The sequence below is a fragment of the Chaetodon auriga genome, chromosome 8 (assembly GCF_051107435.1).
Source record: "Chaetodon auriga isolate fChaAug3 chromosome 8, fChaAug3.hap1, whole genome shotgun sequence".
Classification (NCBI taxonomy): Eukaryota; Metazoa; Chordata; class Actinopteri; order Chaetodontiformes; family Chaetodontidae; genus Chaetodon; species Chaetodon auriga.
In genome coordinates, this window is record NC_135081.1 from 24,953,086 (window position 1) to 24,971,116 (window position 18,031).

Genomic DNA, 18,031 nt, shown 5'->3' on the forward strand with positions numbered 1-18,031 from the left:
TCGCCTCGTGTCTGTCTGGCGATCAGACGTCTCACTCCAGGACGGATGAACAGTAAGTTTCAGCAGCTTTACACTGTGTGTGTATACATGTGTCATTTTTTTGTGTGTGTGTACCTGCATACGAGGAATGGACAGACAGACTGTTCTTTGACATTTTCATGTGTCGTAACTGAGATGACAGGTGAGAAGTCCTTTGTCTTGTGGACTGCTTGGTATGTGCTTTATGATCCGTGTGCATTGTACCCATCGTCACTTACCCCCCTCCTCTGATGTGTATTGCAATAATTTTACAACCCAAAGCAACACAGAAGCCTCCTCTGAGTGTAGCTTTGATGTGTCTCTCTCCCAACAGAAAATGTATGTCTGCACACTTCTGCTGGTGATTTTGCAACAGGCATCCGCCTCAGTAAGTGTCCTCCTATAAAACACGTTGCATTGCAGATGATGCTTCATCACACGCTGTATCATTTACCTCACATTTGTCTGCATGTGTGTCCACAGCCTGTTTCATCTGTGCGAGGGACTGGAGGTGATGTAAAGTGGAATAAGACAGGATTTGTAGCTGGTTCATAACAAGAGATTTGCCATCTCTGATTTGGCTGTCTTGTTATTAATGTTCTATAAATAACTGATTTTCATTGACTTCATCATGGCTAACTGGTGAGAAACACGACCCGTGTTTCCCCCTCAGTTGTGCTTGTGGTGAGCGATCTAATCATTTCAGAATCAAAGCATTTAAGAAAAGCACAGAAAGAGCAATCACTGGCGTTCAGCATACAGAACATGGAGTCCTTTACGCTCGCTCCCTTTCATGTTTTATCAGATGGAGACGCAGATGTTGAAACACATCCAGACATTGCTGAGATCAACAAAGGTGTGTTTAAAGATCCATGCATGATTTAAACTGTTACTTTCTGCCGCTTGGATTGACAGAGAAACACAACATGAAATTCTTTCTTTCAGATCTGAACCTTCATGAGGGAGACATACAGCTGATGACTGTGAGCAACATTGCTGTCATACTATTAAAACAAAACATTTGAACGGTACCTTGAGTAAGATATTAACACAAAGATCATGTTTCTTGTTCCTCCGACATGACTTGAAAGGACCGTGACAGGAACATTGTTCTGGGAGATCAGATGAAATGGGACATACCCGTCCCATATGTGCTGGATGAGAGCCTCGGTAAGACAGAGGAACGTCTTTGTGTTCACTCATCCGAGAAGACAGGAGGGGAATGAATAAATTGATGAGCCTGTTTGTTTTGTGGACTCATAACGTCGTACGCCTGCTTGTTTTCTCGCCTTGAAACACAGACCTGAACGCCAGAGGGGTTGTTCTACGGGCTTTTGACCAAATACGGCTGAAAACGTGCATTGACTTCAAACCCTGGGAGGATGAACCAAACTACATTGTCGTCATCAAAGACGATGGGTGGTTCAAGATATCACTGGATATAATTAGATGTTGTTTTTTAGCCAAACAGTAGTATGGTGATATTTCTTATTGGTTGATTTGTGTTTTTTATTATTAATCTCATCTATTTTTACTTACTCTTGGCTATATTTTGTTTATTGTTTATTTAGCAGGGGCACTAATAGCAAATACATCAGTACAGGAAATAACCATCCAAGCACTCAGTACCAAAACTTCATTCAGTGTCTTCCAGCTCAGTGACTACAGACCCAACAACCCTGTACTTCACTCTCTGATACTTAGAGGCAAAGAATTCCACATCTCAGCTGCCAACTGAGAAGCGGTTAAATATTGTGCACCTAAATTTAACATAATGGTTTTCTCTAGAAGAAGCTTGTTTCCTCAAGACAGCTCTGCGTGTTTGTTAGGTTGTGGTGCTAAATTGTGAATGATTTATATATAATATAACCAACAATGGCCAGCAACAACAACAATAACAACAACAACAAAATAAAATGAAAAAACTGACTTTATTGCATCCTTTGCTCCAGAGCTCACAGAGCTGCTAGCATGTCTTTTGTCTCTTAGCCTTGTTCTTTTCCTGTTCATTTTTGAATAATATTAATACACCGACTGTAAACACACATTCTTCTGTTACTTACTTGCCTTTTTATTCCCCATTCTGTCAATAGATGTTGGTCATATGTTGGGAATCAACGTCAGGGAAACCAGAGTCTCTCTATCGGACAGTGGTGTGATCACCTCGCCATTGTGGAGCATGAGTTTCTTCACGCACTGGGCTTCTGGCATGAGCAGTCTAGATACGACAGAGATGACCATGTGACCATCGTCTGGGAAAACATTGAAGAAGGTGTGCTTAAATTTTAGTGCGAGTTCAGAAAGTGTTGATTCTGATGAAACTTGTCAGACACTCACTTACCATCATGTCCTGTTTAGGGAAGGAACACAATTTCTTAAAGCACAGCTCAGACTCCACTACCACGCTTGGAACAATGTATGACTATACATCTGTGATGCATTATGGTAAAGATGCCTTTTCTAATGGCAATGGATCCACCATCATCACAAATCGACCTGAGTACCAAGATACGATTGGGCAGCGTCGAGACATGAGCCCTAACGACGTTCTGAAGCTCCAAAAGCTTTACAAGTGCAGTAAGAAGATGTGTTATAAAACAATGACACTCAACCATACAGCGTTATTTGTCCTGCATATAGTGACAAGTCTGTGTTCTGCAGCATCTGCTGTCATCTTCCTGGAGTCATGCAGCTTTGAGGATGAGACGGTGTGCGATATGACTCTTTGTGCTGCTGGAAATACCAGCTGGGAGAGAGTCAGCAGCACAAACGCTGGGCCCCTCTCCAACCAGACCAGCCTGGGTTCACCAGGAGGTAGGACAGGCCAACCTGCACCACAAACAAGTCTTCATTATATATCTTGAATTTTAAATTGACATTAGTTTATGTAAGTTTCTGTACACGCTGACTTCTATCCTTCTGACTATTAAATCATTTCTCTTTGATGATATAGCTACTGTGTATTATTCCCTACTTGACTATCCTCATCATAGTGTTCATTTACACCATGTCCCTGTCTCTGTGTCCCTATGGACAGCAGCAGTGTGATGGAGTTTCTGACATGCTGTTGTTTTTTCACTGTGTTTACAGAAAACCAGACAGAATCTGCTTTCAGAAATGTCACCACAGCTAATAAAAATGGTGAGTTTTCTCTAAAAAGTATAACAGTATACAGAGATGTGCCATATCCTGCAGTTTCTAATCAACGTCGGTTTCATGTCATTTTACCACGAAAACGTGTTTGCTATCTGTTTACACGCTGCAACAGGATCACTTTAGTGTTTAATTGGGTGTAGGAGGAGGCTTCTTCATGCACTGCAGCACGACTTCTGGAAAAGAGGGGGATGGTGCCAAAATGCAGAGCAGGAGAATGAATCCGAGGAGACCGTTTCAGTGCCTCCAGTTTTTCTATTTTCACAGTGGGAGCGATGAAGACCAGCTCAACATATGGATCAGAGAATATGACGGGGAAGCAAAGGAAACGGTCTATATAACAGACCAGATCACAGGTGGAGCGCCTCTATCTCTGTCCGCTTCATTTCATATCCACTGTGACAATGAGCTCACATTCAGCACAGTCACTGTCACGTAGCATTTGGTTTTAAAGATACCGTATAGCCACTCCATGCCTTCATAAACTCTCATGTCAACATGTTTGTCCACTCCAGAAGAAGCTGCTAAAATGTGATTAATAAATTATGATGTGTACAGTGTTTGACTGCGAGCACATTCTCAAATATGTTAGTATTAGTTAGTATTATTAGAGTATTTTTCAACACTGTTTTACATTTGCTCATTTTAGTTTGAAGCTCTTCCAGCATGCTCTTGTTGTCTTACTGTACATTCATTCTTATTTGCCAGGTCCACCAGCATCCCACTGGCAGCTCCACCACGTTCCCCTTAATGCCACCAGGCCCTTCCGGGTGGAGTTCGAGGTCCGTAAAGGAGCTGGAAACTCCTCCGGGGGGATTTCAGTCGATGACATCAACCTGTCTGAAACTGAGTGTCCTCATCATGTGTGGCACGTCCCCAGATTTGATGACTTTCTGATGAGCAGTGTCGGCACAAGCTTACGGAGCCCTCGCTTCCTAACCAGACAGAGCTACGGGCTCCAGCTCCTGCTGCATCTCTACTCCGATCGCTTCGGAGTTTTCTTCCGACTGGTGTCCACAGAGCAGGATGAGCAGCTCCAGTGGCCATGTGCACAGAGGCAGGTGACTGTCTCACTGCTGGACCGGAGTCACCACATCCAGCAGCGGATGTCGAAGCAGATCAGCATCACAACCGATTCAGAGAGAACGTTCACTGGAGGTGAGTGAGCAGCACATGGATATCACACAAAAAATATGGTATGTGTCTTGAGATTTACTGTAAGTTTGGTTGTACTGAGAGTCTAAATCACGTCTTTCATTCATTATTACATCAAGACAATGGAGAGACTTTTCTCTACTGGGATAACCCCAGGAAGGTGGGGCATCTCATCAACGACGCCGGTGGAGAGTCGTATTACGCTGGACCGAACTTCGGCTACAGGGCATTCCTGTCTTCTGATGCGTTCTGGTCAGGAAGCTTCATTAAAGGAGGAAGCGTCTTCTTTCTCCTTAACTTCGATGGTGCGTGTTTCAGTCGTTAAACACACTCACTTTGACGCTGATGTTTTTAAGGTTGCACTGTTACATCAAATGGAAAAGACTTTTCATTTTTACATGTTTTATGTGTAACTTACCCAGCGGTGGAATGTAACTCAGTACTATACTTAAGTAGAAATTCAAGGTACTTCACAATTCTACTCTTCATACTTATACTCAGTCATAGTCTTACAGAATATGTTGCATTCCTGTAGATTAAACTACCCACCAGTATACAAAGTAGTTCAATTAGCAACACCTATGGCAGGAAAATGCAACATATACATTAATAGAGTATTAATATTAATCCAAAAACACTGACAGGGACCACTTTACTGCACAATGAGTACTTATTATTTTTGATATTTTAAGTACATTTTACTGATAATACTTCCATACTTTCATTTCAGTAAGGCTTTGAATGCAGGACTTTCATTTGTTTCTATTTCTATTTCCAGCACTGAACTTAATACCCTGAGCTTTGGTATCTATGTATAGCAAATGAAATAAATGCAATTTTGTGCATGTCTGGACAACGCTGTTTGAGTGCGGCTGGGCTAACATTCAATCCTGTTCCAGTACAGTAAAGTTAAACCATCACCAATTAAGGTCACATTAGTCAGCTTCCATTAATCAGCAACAGCTTGTACTTGTAAATACTGCACTTAGTGGAGGGTCAGTCTTGTTACAGCATGTATGACTTTATAAATGTGAAATGCTTACTTCTATTTTGACCCACAGATTTATTAAGCCTTCGACTGAACCAAGACCTTCCTAAGACTCAGATGAGGCCCAGCTTAAGCCACGTGACTCTGATGCAGACAGACAATAAGGGGAACTGCCTAAACCAGCTGTAAGTCCTGCAGCTGACAGACGGTTATAAACAATAATTCAAAAGAATACATTGAAAGCTTTGCATAAACCACAGTCTCACAAACAAACACAGTCACAGATATATGCAAAAGAATGTGGCAACACCTGTATCACAAGACCAGTAACACCTGGCACCTCGTCGACAGCACTGGAAACAGCACTACAACGATCCCTCCATCACTTCCATCATCGTTTGCAGTCAGGTACATTGGTTTTGTCCTTCCTTGTGTAATTGTTGTCTCCATGTGATGGCAGCTATTGTATTCACTGAGAATGATGGCGGCTAGAATACTCCTCATATAGTCGAGTTTGTCTGTGTTGCAATAAAATCAAAAGAGGTCAGTGATTACAACTACAGCCAATACTGCAGCTACTGCAGCTAATGACTGTTTTCATTGTGAGTGAATCTGATCATCATCACGTCTGAGAAGCTGGAACTGGCAAATGTTTTTGTGTTTGATAAAAACTTTACTTCATTTTCCATCAGGCAAGTTTGAAATACATCACACATCCATGAAGTTATGACCTACTGTACTACTGAACTGTGACGTTAACATTTGGTCTTATTTTCACCAGTCTGTCCACAGGAACCATGTTTTCCATGCTGACAGCCTCGGGGGCCGCAATGTTCGGAAGCCTGCTCACCACACGCTGACATTGTCACCTTTACCTCACAGAATGACAAACTGGTTGAGGTTTACTAAGCCTACTTTAAATACTTTTAATCCTTCACATCTGATTTCCTCCTTTACTGATTCAGAACAGAAGAATTTATTCCATGACGCGAGTCCGAAGCATGGCACAATCATATGCACTTTGTCTCTTAATCAGATTTCCTAAGCATAAGCAACATGTTTACCAGTGATATTCATACAATGAACTTGCCAATGAACTACTTTTACAGAAAAATACTACTCCTGTTTTTCATGTAAGACATAAAATTCTTGAGGATTTGTGACATTTGAGAGGAGCTTTAAAATTCTGTGAAGCTCCAGGACAGTGTTCTTTAAAATCTCCTTTGATGCACGACAGTGATCTTGTCAATAATGATAATCAGCTTTGCGATGCTTTGCAAAGTAACACGTTATTGTTATTTCACTACTTTTGACGATAAACAGAAATGTAACTAATAACAGTCTCAAATAAAATAAATCACACAATTACTGAAATTTAAATGGAGTTGTTACTCATTACCGGTGTCTTCTGTGAAAACTGTGCAGAGGATAGCGGACAAATGCAGATAGATAGAGTAACACAAAAGTTATTTTCCGTTGTAACTAAATACTTTCATATGCAGTTATTGATAACATATTTCAGTTATCGTGAGAGAAGTTTTTCCTTTTCGCTACTCATAAAACCAGTCTTGCCAGTAATGTCTGTGATTATCACCATGCTGGACAGCTCAGTAAAACATGACGTGATGATGTAACTGCAGGCATGAAAGCCAGATTAACCATTTGAGGTATTTCTATGCAACACAGAGGCATCCATCTAAAGTTCATTCAATTTGTTGCAGAAAAATTGTATCTTTAGCTTTGTTTTAATTGTTCAGCTGTGACAGGTTAATTCTGAGCTGCACACATAGGTTCTCCAGTTTACTGTGGATTTAAGGAGTGACATTATGCAGCATGACTGGAACTTAGCACAAGCATTGTACTTCCTGTAATTAAGCAGCTTTTTAATGTGCTCCAGCGCTGGTAATACCACCTATAATACTTTCTCTCATTTATGATGATGTATAAACTTTTTTAAAGACAAGAATAATAAGTAGCAGAAGCCTCTTTTGGGAGCACCGCTGAAATGCTGAGTGATTGGTTGGCGTGTGTTAAATGTCACAGTTAGGATGCTGCACTGGCCCTTTAAACTTCATGCCCACATGATGGTACATGTGTAATATCTTGGACATATTCAACAAGAATTGTAGTTTTATGTACATTAAAGCAGTGAGTTTGTTGTTTGTTTTCTAAGTGTAAATATACACTAATGAGTAATTGAACAGTTGCAATTTTAGGATCACCTTTTAGACAGTTGCCCTTTCATCATCACCACTTTGATTTTATCACCACCGTAAACACAACAGTGTTAACCTTAAAAACTGTTTTCTTGTTTCTTGTATAAAGTTCATACTTCACTGATGCGGAAAGAAAGAACTTCCTGTGTTTTCACGTTTGCTTCATCTGGCTCTCCTTTATTTCGGTATTAACTGGTCACCTACATTTAAACAGGCTGCAGCTAACCGCTAACATGGCCAGGCTAACATGCTCCCAGTGAATGCTAAAATTGCTGAAATGTGAGTCTCATCAAGCTTCTGTTCCTTGTAAAGCCGAGAGCACCTGTCATGCTTCGGAAGTTGGCACGTGGATTAGTCTGTCTGACAGGAGCTAAAGTCTTCTCCTGAGCTTCCTTGTACAAACACTACATTTGCATCCTTGTGTGACCCGTCACACCCACCCAAGCAATGTGTCATGTGCAGATCAAACTTGATTTAAGAGTCTTCCTGTTACCAGAAATATTTATTCATTCAACAGCTGGCTTATTTACCAGAAATAGAGTAATGGTATGTGCTGTGAAACTGGCGTCCCAAAAACTTGAAGAACTGGTTGAACGGCTTGTGTCAGGAGGTGCATTAAGGTGAGATGAAAAGTCCCACGAGTTCTGCAAACACTTCAATAAAACTGAAAAAGTAATTCAGGATGATACATAAATGACAAATTATATTAGAAATATTTCTTTTTTTATACTTGCACATCAACAGTTTTTCTTTTCATGTTTCTCTTTTCCAGATATCTTTATTGTGCATTAGCGTCTGACTCTTTAGGGGTAATATTTATCAGATAATAACATGTCAAAAAGGTCTAGAGGGGAGATGTACTGTAGCCATCAAGTTTAAACAGTCAGGTTTTTCGTAATGTCAGTGGTTGGTACGCCTTTCTATTTGTTTTTGACATATTTCATACAGATTGTAGAGTTTGGAAAGACAATATGACAATGTTCTTAATCCAGGAAAAACATGCAAGAAAGCACAAAGATCTGATCAAAAACCAACATAAGTACTCGATATTCAGGAACCCAGGATATTTATTTATTATTACTTCACCTTGCCATGGTAAGTACACTTATATATTTGTCTGTGAATTTACTCCAGTTTGATTTTTAGCCTCTACAGCAATTGTTCACAATAACTGACATAAAATAATTATTAATCTTCAGAAGCTAGCAGAATTTACTGAGACAGCTTCTGCACAAGCATGACTATATTTCTGTGCTTTCTTTTTAAGAGATGCATGATGAGGAGGACTTGGACATACCTGAGATAAACAAAGGCAAGGTGGAGTAGAGATTTTAGTTATAATTATCAATGAATTTGAGCATATGACTGAGATTTTGCCTCCCCTGGAACTGTATAAACATAGTATGTATGAGAACAAGCAGATTTTTTATACAAACGAGAGACATTGGAAACAAAAAGTTCACAACTTTTAGTAAAAACATCCTGCAAATGATGATGTTTTTTGTTGCTGTTCTGGTAACAAGGGCGATCATCTTTCTGTTCCTCCTGGCCTGGATGTATTTGAGGGCGACATTACGGAAGTATGCAACATCCATCATTTATCTTACTTTTTGTTAGTTGAATTGCGTCTTGAGTTTGATGAAGAAGAAAGAAGGCATGACAGAGATGACTACATAACCATCATGAGGGAAAACATTCAAGACGTTACAATAACATCCACGCCTTTTAAAACATTTCTCAAATACTGTTTGTGTCACTCCAGAAGCCAAGACCAGCCATGCTCGCAATCACGCAATCATTTTTTTTACATTTCATTATCTTAATATGAGGGAACTGACTTACTTACAGTGCTGAACTTAAAGAAGATGTGTCACCTTCCAATGGGCTGCAGCCAAAGAATTCTTGTTGGCGCAGGGCAACTGGAAAAGAAACTAAACTGCCTGTGGAGGCAGGGGATCTTCATCATACTGGACAAGATCCCACACAGTCAGCAACAGATGACCAAACACATCACTCTCACCACTGATCCATCATCCAGTGAGTCTATAAAAGAGACATGTCAATGCTCAGCTGTGACTGATATGTTCATACATCAACACAAACACTTGAAAAGCTGTCACCAGTGACATGCATCTATCAGGAGACGTGTTTTCTGTCTTACTGAAGCTGCCTTTGACAACCCTCGCGTGGTGGGCAGACGTTTTAGAAGGAGAGGAGAGTCTTTATATGTGAACCCAGCCAATGGGGGGAGATCGTTTCTCTCCTTGGAGCAAATTTAGGGGGCAGAGACAGGAACTACACTGAGTAACAACAATCACTCTAATGTCTTTACCCATAAGATCGTAGCGTGTTTTGGTTGTATGCTGATAAAGAGCTGTTTCTGTGAATCGCTTCCTTCCTAGATGCATACCCAAGTAGTGTTCTCCAAAAGGAATTTAACTGACTCTATCTATTAGAAACTCTCATACGAAGTTAATCTTGCTCTTTTTCTACAGACATTCATGGCCCCAGGAGGTGAATCCTACTGACAGTGAACACGTTAAACATTAAACCTGCAAAACGTCTGAACTGAAGATAGTGAACATGTTAAACCTCCATTATCTCAGCCACAAGATTTAAGATGGGCTTGTGGTCAGTGTTGGGGCAGTACTACATGTACTTATACAGTAGTCATTTTGCAGTAGCTTGCTGGTAGATCAGCTACATTCATATTGCACAGTGCCTGAAGTGGTAAAATTACATTGAATGCAATTTTTTGTGTATTTAACCACTGAAAGCAAACAGTTTTAGGCTATAGGAGAAAAGGAATCATTTTTCATTTTTATTTTGCCTCTCTGATGTAATTCAAAGCTGATATTCCTTCCACTTTCTTTTGAAAAGTGGAATATTTTAGACGTTTAGATGTCACATGATCGTCAGTTTAATTTTAATTTGAACAATGTTTTCTAAGTAGCTTCGGTAACCAAACGAGATCTCTACCTTGCATGGCTTTGCTGTAGTTCAGATTCTTCCAATGTGAAGTAATAGCCTGTAAAGATATGCTTTCAAACCTCCTCCAACATTGTCTGTGGTTAGCAGTGTAAACACCTTTTAACATCCGTTCATCTGTCTGAGTCTCCTGAATCACCGCATAACAAAGAGGATGAGATTACTGTGAAGCGGCAGGACAACAATCAAGAAGACTGTTACTGAAAACTATGAAAAAAATAACTGCAGATCAAATCAAAAGATCAACAGCAGAGAGACCAGAATATAGTTTAGTATCATTGCTGTAGTTCTAATTCATTACATTTGGCCATATTGCTGTGATTGACTTAACGGCTTTATGGTTTCTAAGCTGTTTTAGGGAATCAATAAAACAATCTAAGTCACCTGCAAATAAAGAGCTATTTCATGCGTCTATGTTTTGTATGTGTGTGTGTGTGTGTGTGTGTGTGTGTATGATGTTCAGGCTATGTAATGTTCAGGTGCAATGTTTACTGTCCAAAGACACCTGAAAAAAAAATCTGAACACTGTTGACTGAAAGGAATTTTCCAAGATCCTTTTGTGTGTATGACTCAAAGCTATGACAATGACCTGACACCTGGAGGAGCATGTAACAGTGACAAAGCTCGTTTATCTCGATGCATTGAAAGCATCCACGATCACTCAACTGTTAATGAAATATGCTGTTGCCTGCATAACAACTGAAATGTCTAAAACCGGTTTTGCTTTCTCGATGTCCTTTTAAGGCTCACAGCCAAAGCTCTGTGTGTGCAGAACAGACAGGTCAGGCTGGCAGACGCTTAACACAGCTGGATATTTTCTACATGTAGAGTGGCTTTATAGCATATCTGTCTTCTGGCTTCTTCATATAATCTCTGCTGTAGGATTTAACATTGGCCAAAGTGACACTACAAGGATGAAAGGCCTCATTTTCCTTGTTGTGAATTTGGCAATTTCGTCAGCATTCTCAATAGAACAAGTAAGAGTTCATTTACTGCTGTGCTTTCTGTCAAATTATGATGCATTTCATGTTGTTATTAATATTAGATTCTATGACGTGTGTAATCACCCATATTTTAATTTATGAATTCATAAAGTTAATTGCAGATAGCACCCATCAGACTTCAAATTGCAATTTGAGTACATTTTACTTGACTTATTTTTCATGTTATATGTCTGAGAATCACATCATTACACATTGATGTGATCATTTCTTTTTTACAGGGTGGAGAAGAGATAATAGGTACGTTATCTTTTTAATATTCTCGATTTTTATTTCACAGAATTCATTTAACTTAATTATTTTTCATGAGTCACTTTACAAGACAGCATCTCATCTGTTTTTTATAGAAATTGGTGAAGAGAAGGACATTGAGGAGGCAAACAAGGGTAAAGTTGAATAGCTTCTTATCATTAAATGGACCTTGTGGTGAGATTGTTTTGTAGACTTTATATTTGACAGAGCATCTTTGTTTTAGCTTCACAGTGTTATTAATCACTAGTGATTGACTGATTTTTCATGCTTTATCTTAGATTCACTCATTGATGATATTCTTGAGGTGAGTTTAGTAGTTTTGTAGCAAATGACTAAAATGACAAGTGTGTATGTTGGAATTTTTTTTTGTGTAATTAATACATTCCTTATGGATCGTAGCCTGACGAGACACAAAGAAGTGCCGTGATCGGTGATGACATTTACTGGACATCCCCTCTCCCATATGTCTTGGACAGCAGCCTCGGTAAATATACCATTTCCTACATAATAACCCAGAATATCTGTAGGCATTGCACTGCTTCGTGAAAAATGTTACATGTTGGTATTGTATGTTTCTGCAAACCACAGATATGTTGAAGCGTTACGTTTCTTTACATTCAAACTTTACATTTTATGTTGTGGCAATGCTGTGGTTGAGGTCTGGTTATGTTTAGGCACAACCCGCTTGGTCACGTTTCTGCTTAAAATACTGGAAAATGTCCAAACATCTGCTAAACATACCCAGTTTTGTGGCAAGAAACGGCTCGAATGGAACTGAACCAAAGCTACGTGGCTGAACCTGATGGTTGATATCGGAAGTCAACATAGTTTTATATCATCCAGGTGTGAAAAACTACTCCCTCCACCTGAGTATGGAGGTAGTTTGTGAGAGCAGTTCCTCTGAATGATGTACACAAGCAAGAATACCTCACATGTTATATGCATTAAATTGTCATTTCTTTGTTCTTCTCTATAACACAACTGAACAATGGAAGAGATGAACGCTAAAGGAGTCATCCTGAAAGCCTTTGATCACTTCAGGTTGAAGTCATGCATTGACTTCAAACCCCGGGATTTGGAGGATTATTACATTTCTGTCCAACGGCTCAGCGGGTATGTATTGTACTTTTGTATTTTTCTTATTTTCTGTGTTTTTTATCTTTATCTTTCTCCTTTGCTACACAACAAGTAACTCTACATTGGGTTACTAAGGCTTTCAGAGAGGTGAGATGTAGCATTGTTCACGGTGTGAAGGGTGCATGCTTGATCAATAGAAATGTTTGTGTTCGTACAGACAACATAGAAATAAAAGCCCTGCTCAGGTTAGTGCCACAAAGATGGAAATGTGTAACTGATGAGTGTTTTTTCTGTTCTAGATGTTTTTCATATATTGGCCGCGTAAAACTCAACGGACAGGTCCTCTCCATCGGGAGATACTGTGATCTCACTTCCATTGTTGAGCACGAGTTCCTCCATGCCCTCGGCTTCTACCATGAACAGTCCAGATACGACAGAGATAAATATGTGACCATTCAATACGAGAACATCCGAGAAGGTTTCATTAAGACTTTCATTAGAATACTCCTGTTCTTTATATGTGTTATGTCAAGGTGCACAAAGCACCTGGAGAGGGTTGAAAATAAATTAGTGGATCCAACAATTAATACATAAACATATCATCAGTTTTGTAGTTGTTTAAATTAAAAGTAGGATTATCAAAAGTATGTACAAATGAATCAGTGATTTGATCAAATTATATAAAGGTTTATTAATATTTTAATTTTACTAATAGTGTTTGTGTTGCTCTTATCAGCTCTTTGGTACAGCAAAAGATCAATGTGTACATAACTCATTTCTTCCATTTTTTAAATGTTTTAATTGATAGGTTGAGTATATGATATTATAGTATGTCATATTTTATTGTCTAATCGATGATTAATGAATCATGCTTCAGCCAGCCAATTGATAGTTCCTTTTTTCTGTGTCATCTAGGTTATGAGAATAATTTCAGAAAGGTCAGCGAGACATACAGCACCACCAACGGAGTCCCATATGACTTCTTCTCAGTGATGCACTACGGCAAAGATTATTTCACCAATGGCAATGGGTCAACAATTGTCACCAACGATCCACAATACCAGGATGTTATTGGTCAAAGACTGGAAATGAGTCCCAGTGATGTTAAGGAGCTGAACCTCCTCTACAAATGCAGTAAGTGCTTGTTGTTTGGCGTTAAAGGGATCAACACCCAGTCATAGCAAGTAAGTAAGTTATAGTATTTATAGCCCAGCAGCATTTCTGAGAACATGTATATAGGAACTCAGGAACTCTAACCATGTTTCAAGCAGAGGAATCAGGATCTAAATTTATCAGTGCCTTTGAAAATGGCCAATATGTATGTTTTGTGATCTGGCTCCCTAATCAGCAGGAGGACAGTGCTCAGCAAATTGCTAAAAATGGCTGCTATACAAATGATTCTTATCCAATTTGCCACCGCTTTGGTTGAGATTCTGAAGCAGGTTCAGGCAACTAAAACTGCAGTTGGATTTGGCAGAAAAAGGCTCTGTTCTTTGAGGGAGCTCTAAAACAGTCAAAGCTGCAGTGAGGCTTCTGCCAACCCCTTCTTAATTAACACATACATGAATACTGTGTTTTGTTAACTCAATAATACCAAAAAATACAGCATATAAAGAGTTTCAGGGTTCTTAAAAATGTTCCTGTGTACCTGTGTAAGTCCATACAGCTGCAGAAACAATGAAAATGGGGTGCAGTCAATCCTACTGATAATATATTAACAATTCAAATGCATTAATCCCTGCAAATCCTACACTTGAATTGCAGCCATCGCATACCATCTATAGACTCGAATAAACTGAGAAGCTTTCACATTTTAACTTTACATCCCCAAGTCAATTAATAGTCCTCATCCTGCGTTCTTCATTCACCTCTACAGACTCAACCGTTGCATTTAAGATGTACTGCGGCTTTCCAAATGCACACATGTGTCACATGAAACAGTGTTCACAGAGTGGCACTGGCTGGGAAATGGTTAAGTACGTTGACGGGGGTCCGACTTCTGACCACACCAATCTACCCAGTGGCAATAAGGATTATGAAGGTAAGATTTCAAAATTTCAAAAACATTTTTGCAGCTGTTTGTTAATGAAATGAAATGCTTGGGGTGCCATGCCTGCTGGTTAATGTGTTGACCATGAACCTCAATATTCTCTGTTCCCATACAGCCAAGGACCTCTCGCACTTCCTTCTGTCTTTTCCCTCATTTCTTGCCATCTTTCGACTGTCAGCTACCTGATGCATCATTTATTTAAATTATACATAACTTCTATGTAGATGGTATGTTCAAAGACCCGCCATAACACATTCATTTTGGACAACTTTGTAGGTGACGATCCAGGTTACTTCATGCATGCTAGCACAGCGTCGGGTAAGGAGGGAGACTCATCCACACTGGAGACCCACAAGATGAAACCCAATAGGGAATGTCATGTCCAGTGTCTCCAGTTCTACTATTACCACAGTGGGAGTGAGTCAGACCAACTTAACATCTGGCTCAGAGAGTTTAAGCATGAATCGGACACCGTAGGAACCGTCCGCCTCGTTGGACAGATCACTGGTAATGTGAAGCTGCATGATTATCTGGTATCATCTGCTCTGAATGGTATTAAAGACTGATGAACTGTGAATGAAGATTAGTCATCGCAAAATTCTTCCATCAGGTCCCCAAACATCTCACTGGCAGCTCAAGCACGTCTCCCTGGATGCCACCAAACACTTCCAGGTGGAGTTTGAGGTTCGTAAAGGAGCAGGAAGCTCTTCGGGTGGCTTCTCAATCGATGACATCAATCTGTCCGAGATCGAATGCCCGCATGTAACCCTGCAGATTAATGATTTTGAGAGGCTTTTGAACACTAGCAAGTACGGAACCATTATATCCAGCCCATTGCAGTACTCCAGCGGGGGCTATGCTTACTCGGTTGGGACTGTGCTGTACAGGACGTATTTTGGAGTGTTTGTGCGCCTCATATCTGGTAAATATGATGACGAGCTGGAGTGGCCTTGCCCACAAAGGCAGGTGACATTCAAATTGCTGGATCAGACCCCCAACATTCAGCTGCAAATGTCCAAACAATGGAGTATCACCAGTGGCCTGCGCTTGACCGGCGTTAATGGTACAAACACAAAGAAATCCTTTATAGAAATGACAAGTCACTACTTTAGCACACTATATGTAATAGTATTTCCTCTCTGGTTCCTTAAATTTTCTACTATGCTTTCTGTAAACAGGTTCCTATATTTGGGATAACCCTCGTGAGATTGGATCTCCATTTGTAGACGAGAATAATGAGACCATCTATCTTGGACCTCTGATTGGCAGAACATATTTTTCGCGTTTGGAAGAAATACAAACTAGGAACTTCCTCAAGGGAGACAGTGCCATCTTCGTCTTCAGCTTCCAAGGCAGGCCAATAAAAATCTTTTTACTGCTAAACCTGATTGTATCTGTTCTGCTTGGAATTCTACAGCAAACACGTTTGAAACGCCTACGTGGAAGTTTTGTTGTACAACACGACTGACGCTTTCTTCTCTCGCTAGATATCACTCCTCTAGTTAACGGAAGTGTTCTGCCATGTCCTAAAGTGAAACCAGTGAACATTCCGCTTCCTCCCAAAGAGCTGAGTGAAGGCCCATGCTCAATACGGTAGGCCATTGCGTCAGCAAATCAAGCACATTTTCAGCCGTTCACGTGACAAAGACGTCCCATTTAGCGTTGAAATTTGATTTTAATACGTCTTTGAATGGTGCTGTGTGTTTTACAGGGTCTTGCCCACCACCTTTCCACCGCCTAAAACAACAGATGACAACAGGTACTCAGATTTACTCACACACGTCACACTCGCAGTTATTTGTTGGCTGTAAAAAGATTTGATGCTCATTGACTCGTTACATAAACACGTCTGTATCAACACAAGCAACACTCCTCGGTGTTTTATTTGATCTAATCCATTCTATTGTTCCTGCTGCAGCATTTTTGGCTTCTCTCCTGGTTTGGTGGCTTCTCCTGTGCTCACCCTCCTGCTAGCCTTCATGCTCCTGGTACCGTGACGTGCGTCACCTGTCATGCACCTCTGCACATGAACAGGTCCAGCAGGGCCAGGTTTTAACGAATATTTTTGGTGTTTCTCTGGTCATTTATGCAGCTAATTAAAAGAGAAAGGTGTAATGAGTAAAGAACTATTGGCAGATGCTGTACATTGGGGTAGTAGCATATATAGGAATGACAGAAATACCTGTCATACCATGGTTATTCTCTTGGTGTTTTGGTGGTATTCAGATTATCTTGAAATCATACTTTTTTGATATCTTATACTATTGCAAAAATGAAAAAGGTTTGACTGCCTATAAAAAAGGAAATGCTGCTGCGAGCCCATTTTTATGTATGAAGAATGCGTACATGCTGTATTATGTGGAATTGTATAGCTGTCCATGTACAGTGGCTCGAGTCACAAGAATAGCATATTTGAGAATGATAGAAAATGCCTGCAGTCACATAGTTTTGTTTCCACTCATCAGACAAATCTTATTAGTGTTTGGACTGAATTGTGAGACTAAATCTTTAAAAAGCGGTAGCTGGGATCTTAAAGTGCTGATTTTTTCGAATAAATATTTTCAAACCAACATGCTTTTTTGTAATTGTGGGGGGCTATAATTATGAACAACTGTACAACAGCTAAATCACTCCATCCACCAAGAACATGAAATAATCTATATGGCACAAACACCACCAAGTGCACAAACACCACCTGAAGAGAATCATCCACTCACAAGATGCACGTCGGCATGATGAGAAGCGAGTCACCGCAGTCCCAACCAGAGTCCCAGGCAGGCAAGTATCACCGTGCAGGAAGATCTGCTGTTTGAAGCTGGAGGCTCACATGTCAAACGTTGAATGAAGGAGTCACAGAAAGCCAACAGCAGCCTCTGGAGGCGCAGGGAGCTCCTCCCAGCATGTCAAGTAAGATGATTAGATTATCAAACTGACTTACACAATAACAGTAAATAGTAAAAAGCAAAAAATTTCTTTGTAACTTAAACACCGAAAAACACACAGATGGGTGCTAAGTATTAAAAAAAAACATGACTTACTTGATGGAAGGAAACAACTGCTGCTTACACTAAGGAAACATGGTGGATTTATTTAAAGTAATACAAACTCTGCTTAGTCAAAGATGGCACAGGGT

At 40.0% G+C, this 18,031-nt stretch overlaps 2 protein-coding genes across 2 annotated transcripts; both read left to right on the forward strand.

Annotated features, from left to right (window-relative positions):
- Nucleotides 1–944: 944 nt before the first annotated feature.
- On the forward strand, nt 945–8,856 carry LOC143324383 (meprin A subunit beta-like). Its single transcript, XM_076736774.1, has 11 exons — nt 945–1,001; nt 1,110–1,188; nt 1,320–1,437; nt 2,112–2,290; nt 2,377–2,595; nt 2,680–2,832; nt 3,109–3,159; nt 3,315–3,527; nt 3,880–4,329; nt 4,446–4,631; nt 8,798–8,856. The coding sequence occupies exons 1-11, from the start codon at nt 945–947 to the stop codon at nt 8,854–8,856; spliced, it is 1,764 nt and encodes a 587-aa protein (XP_076592889.1).
- A 2,443-nt stretch (nt 8,857–11,299) lies between these two features.
- LOC143324658 (meprin A subunit beta-like) lies at nt 11,300–17,443 on the forward strand. Its single transcript, XM_076737348.1, has 15 exons — nt 11,300–11,495; nt 11,741–11,759; nt 11,867–11,905; nt 12,050–12,075; nt 12,171–12,255; nt 12,767–12,884; nt 13,148–13,326; nt 13,764–13,982; nt 14,725–14,889; nt 15,175–15,405; nt 15,509–15,961; nt 16,077–16,250; nt 16,386–16,491; nt 16,610–16,657; nt 16,817–17,443. Exons 1-15 carry the CDS (start codon nt 11,433–11,435, stop codon nt 16,893–16,895), a joined length of 2,004 nt encoding a protein of 667 aa, XP_076593463.1. The 5' UTR covers nt 11,300–11,432; the 3' UTR covers nt 16,896–17,443.
- The last annotated feature ends 588 nt before the right edge of the window (nt 17,444–18,031 follow it).

Bases quoted from the DNA above. Each gene is read 5' to 3' on its own strand.
- LOC143324658 (XM_076737348.1), top strand. From the start codon at position 11,433: ATGAAAGGCCTCATTTTCCTTGTTGTGAATTTGGCAATTTCGTCAGCA. The intron at 14,890-15,174 runs GTAAGATTTCAA...ACAACTTTGTAG, and splicing joins TGGCAATAAGGATTATGAAG to GTGACGATCCAGGTTACTTC. The intron at 16,492-16,609 runs GTAGGCCATTGC...TGTGTTTTACAG, and splicing joins GAAGGCCCATGCTCAATACG to GGTCTTGCCCACCACCTTTC.
- LOC143324383 (XM_076736774.1), top strand. From the start codon at position 945: ATGAAATTCTTTCTTTCAGATCTGAACCTTCATGAGGGAGACATACAG. The intron at 2,596-2,679 runs GTAAGAAGATGT...TGTGTTCTGCAG, and splicing joins CCAAAAGCTTTACAAGTGCA to CATCTGCTGTCATCTTCCTG. The intron at 4,330-4,445 runs GTGAGTGAGCAG...TATTACATCAAG, and splicing joins AGAGAGAACGTTCACTGGAG to ACAATGGAGAGACTTTTCTC.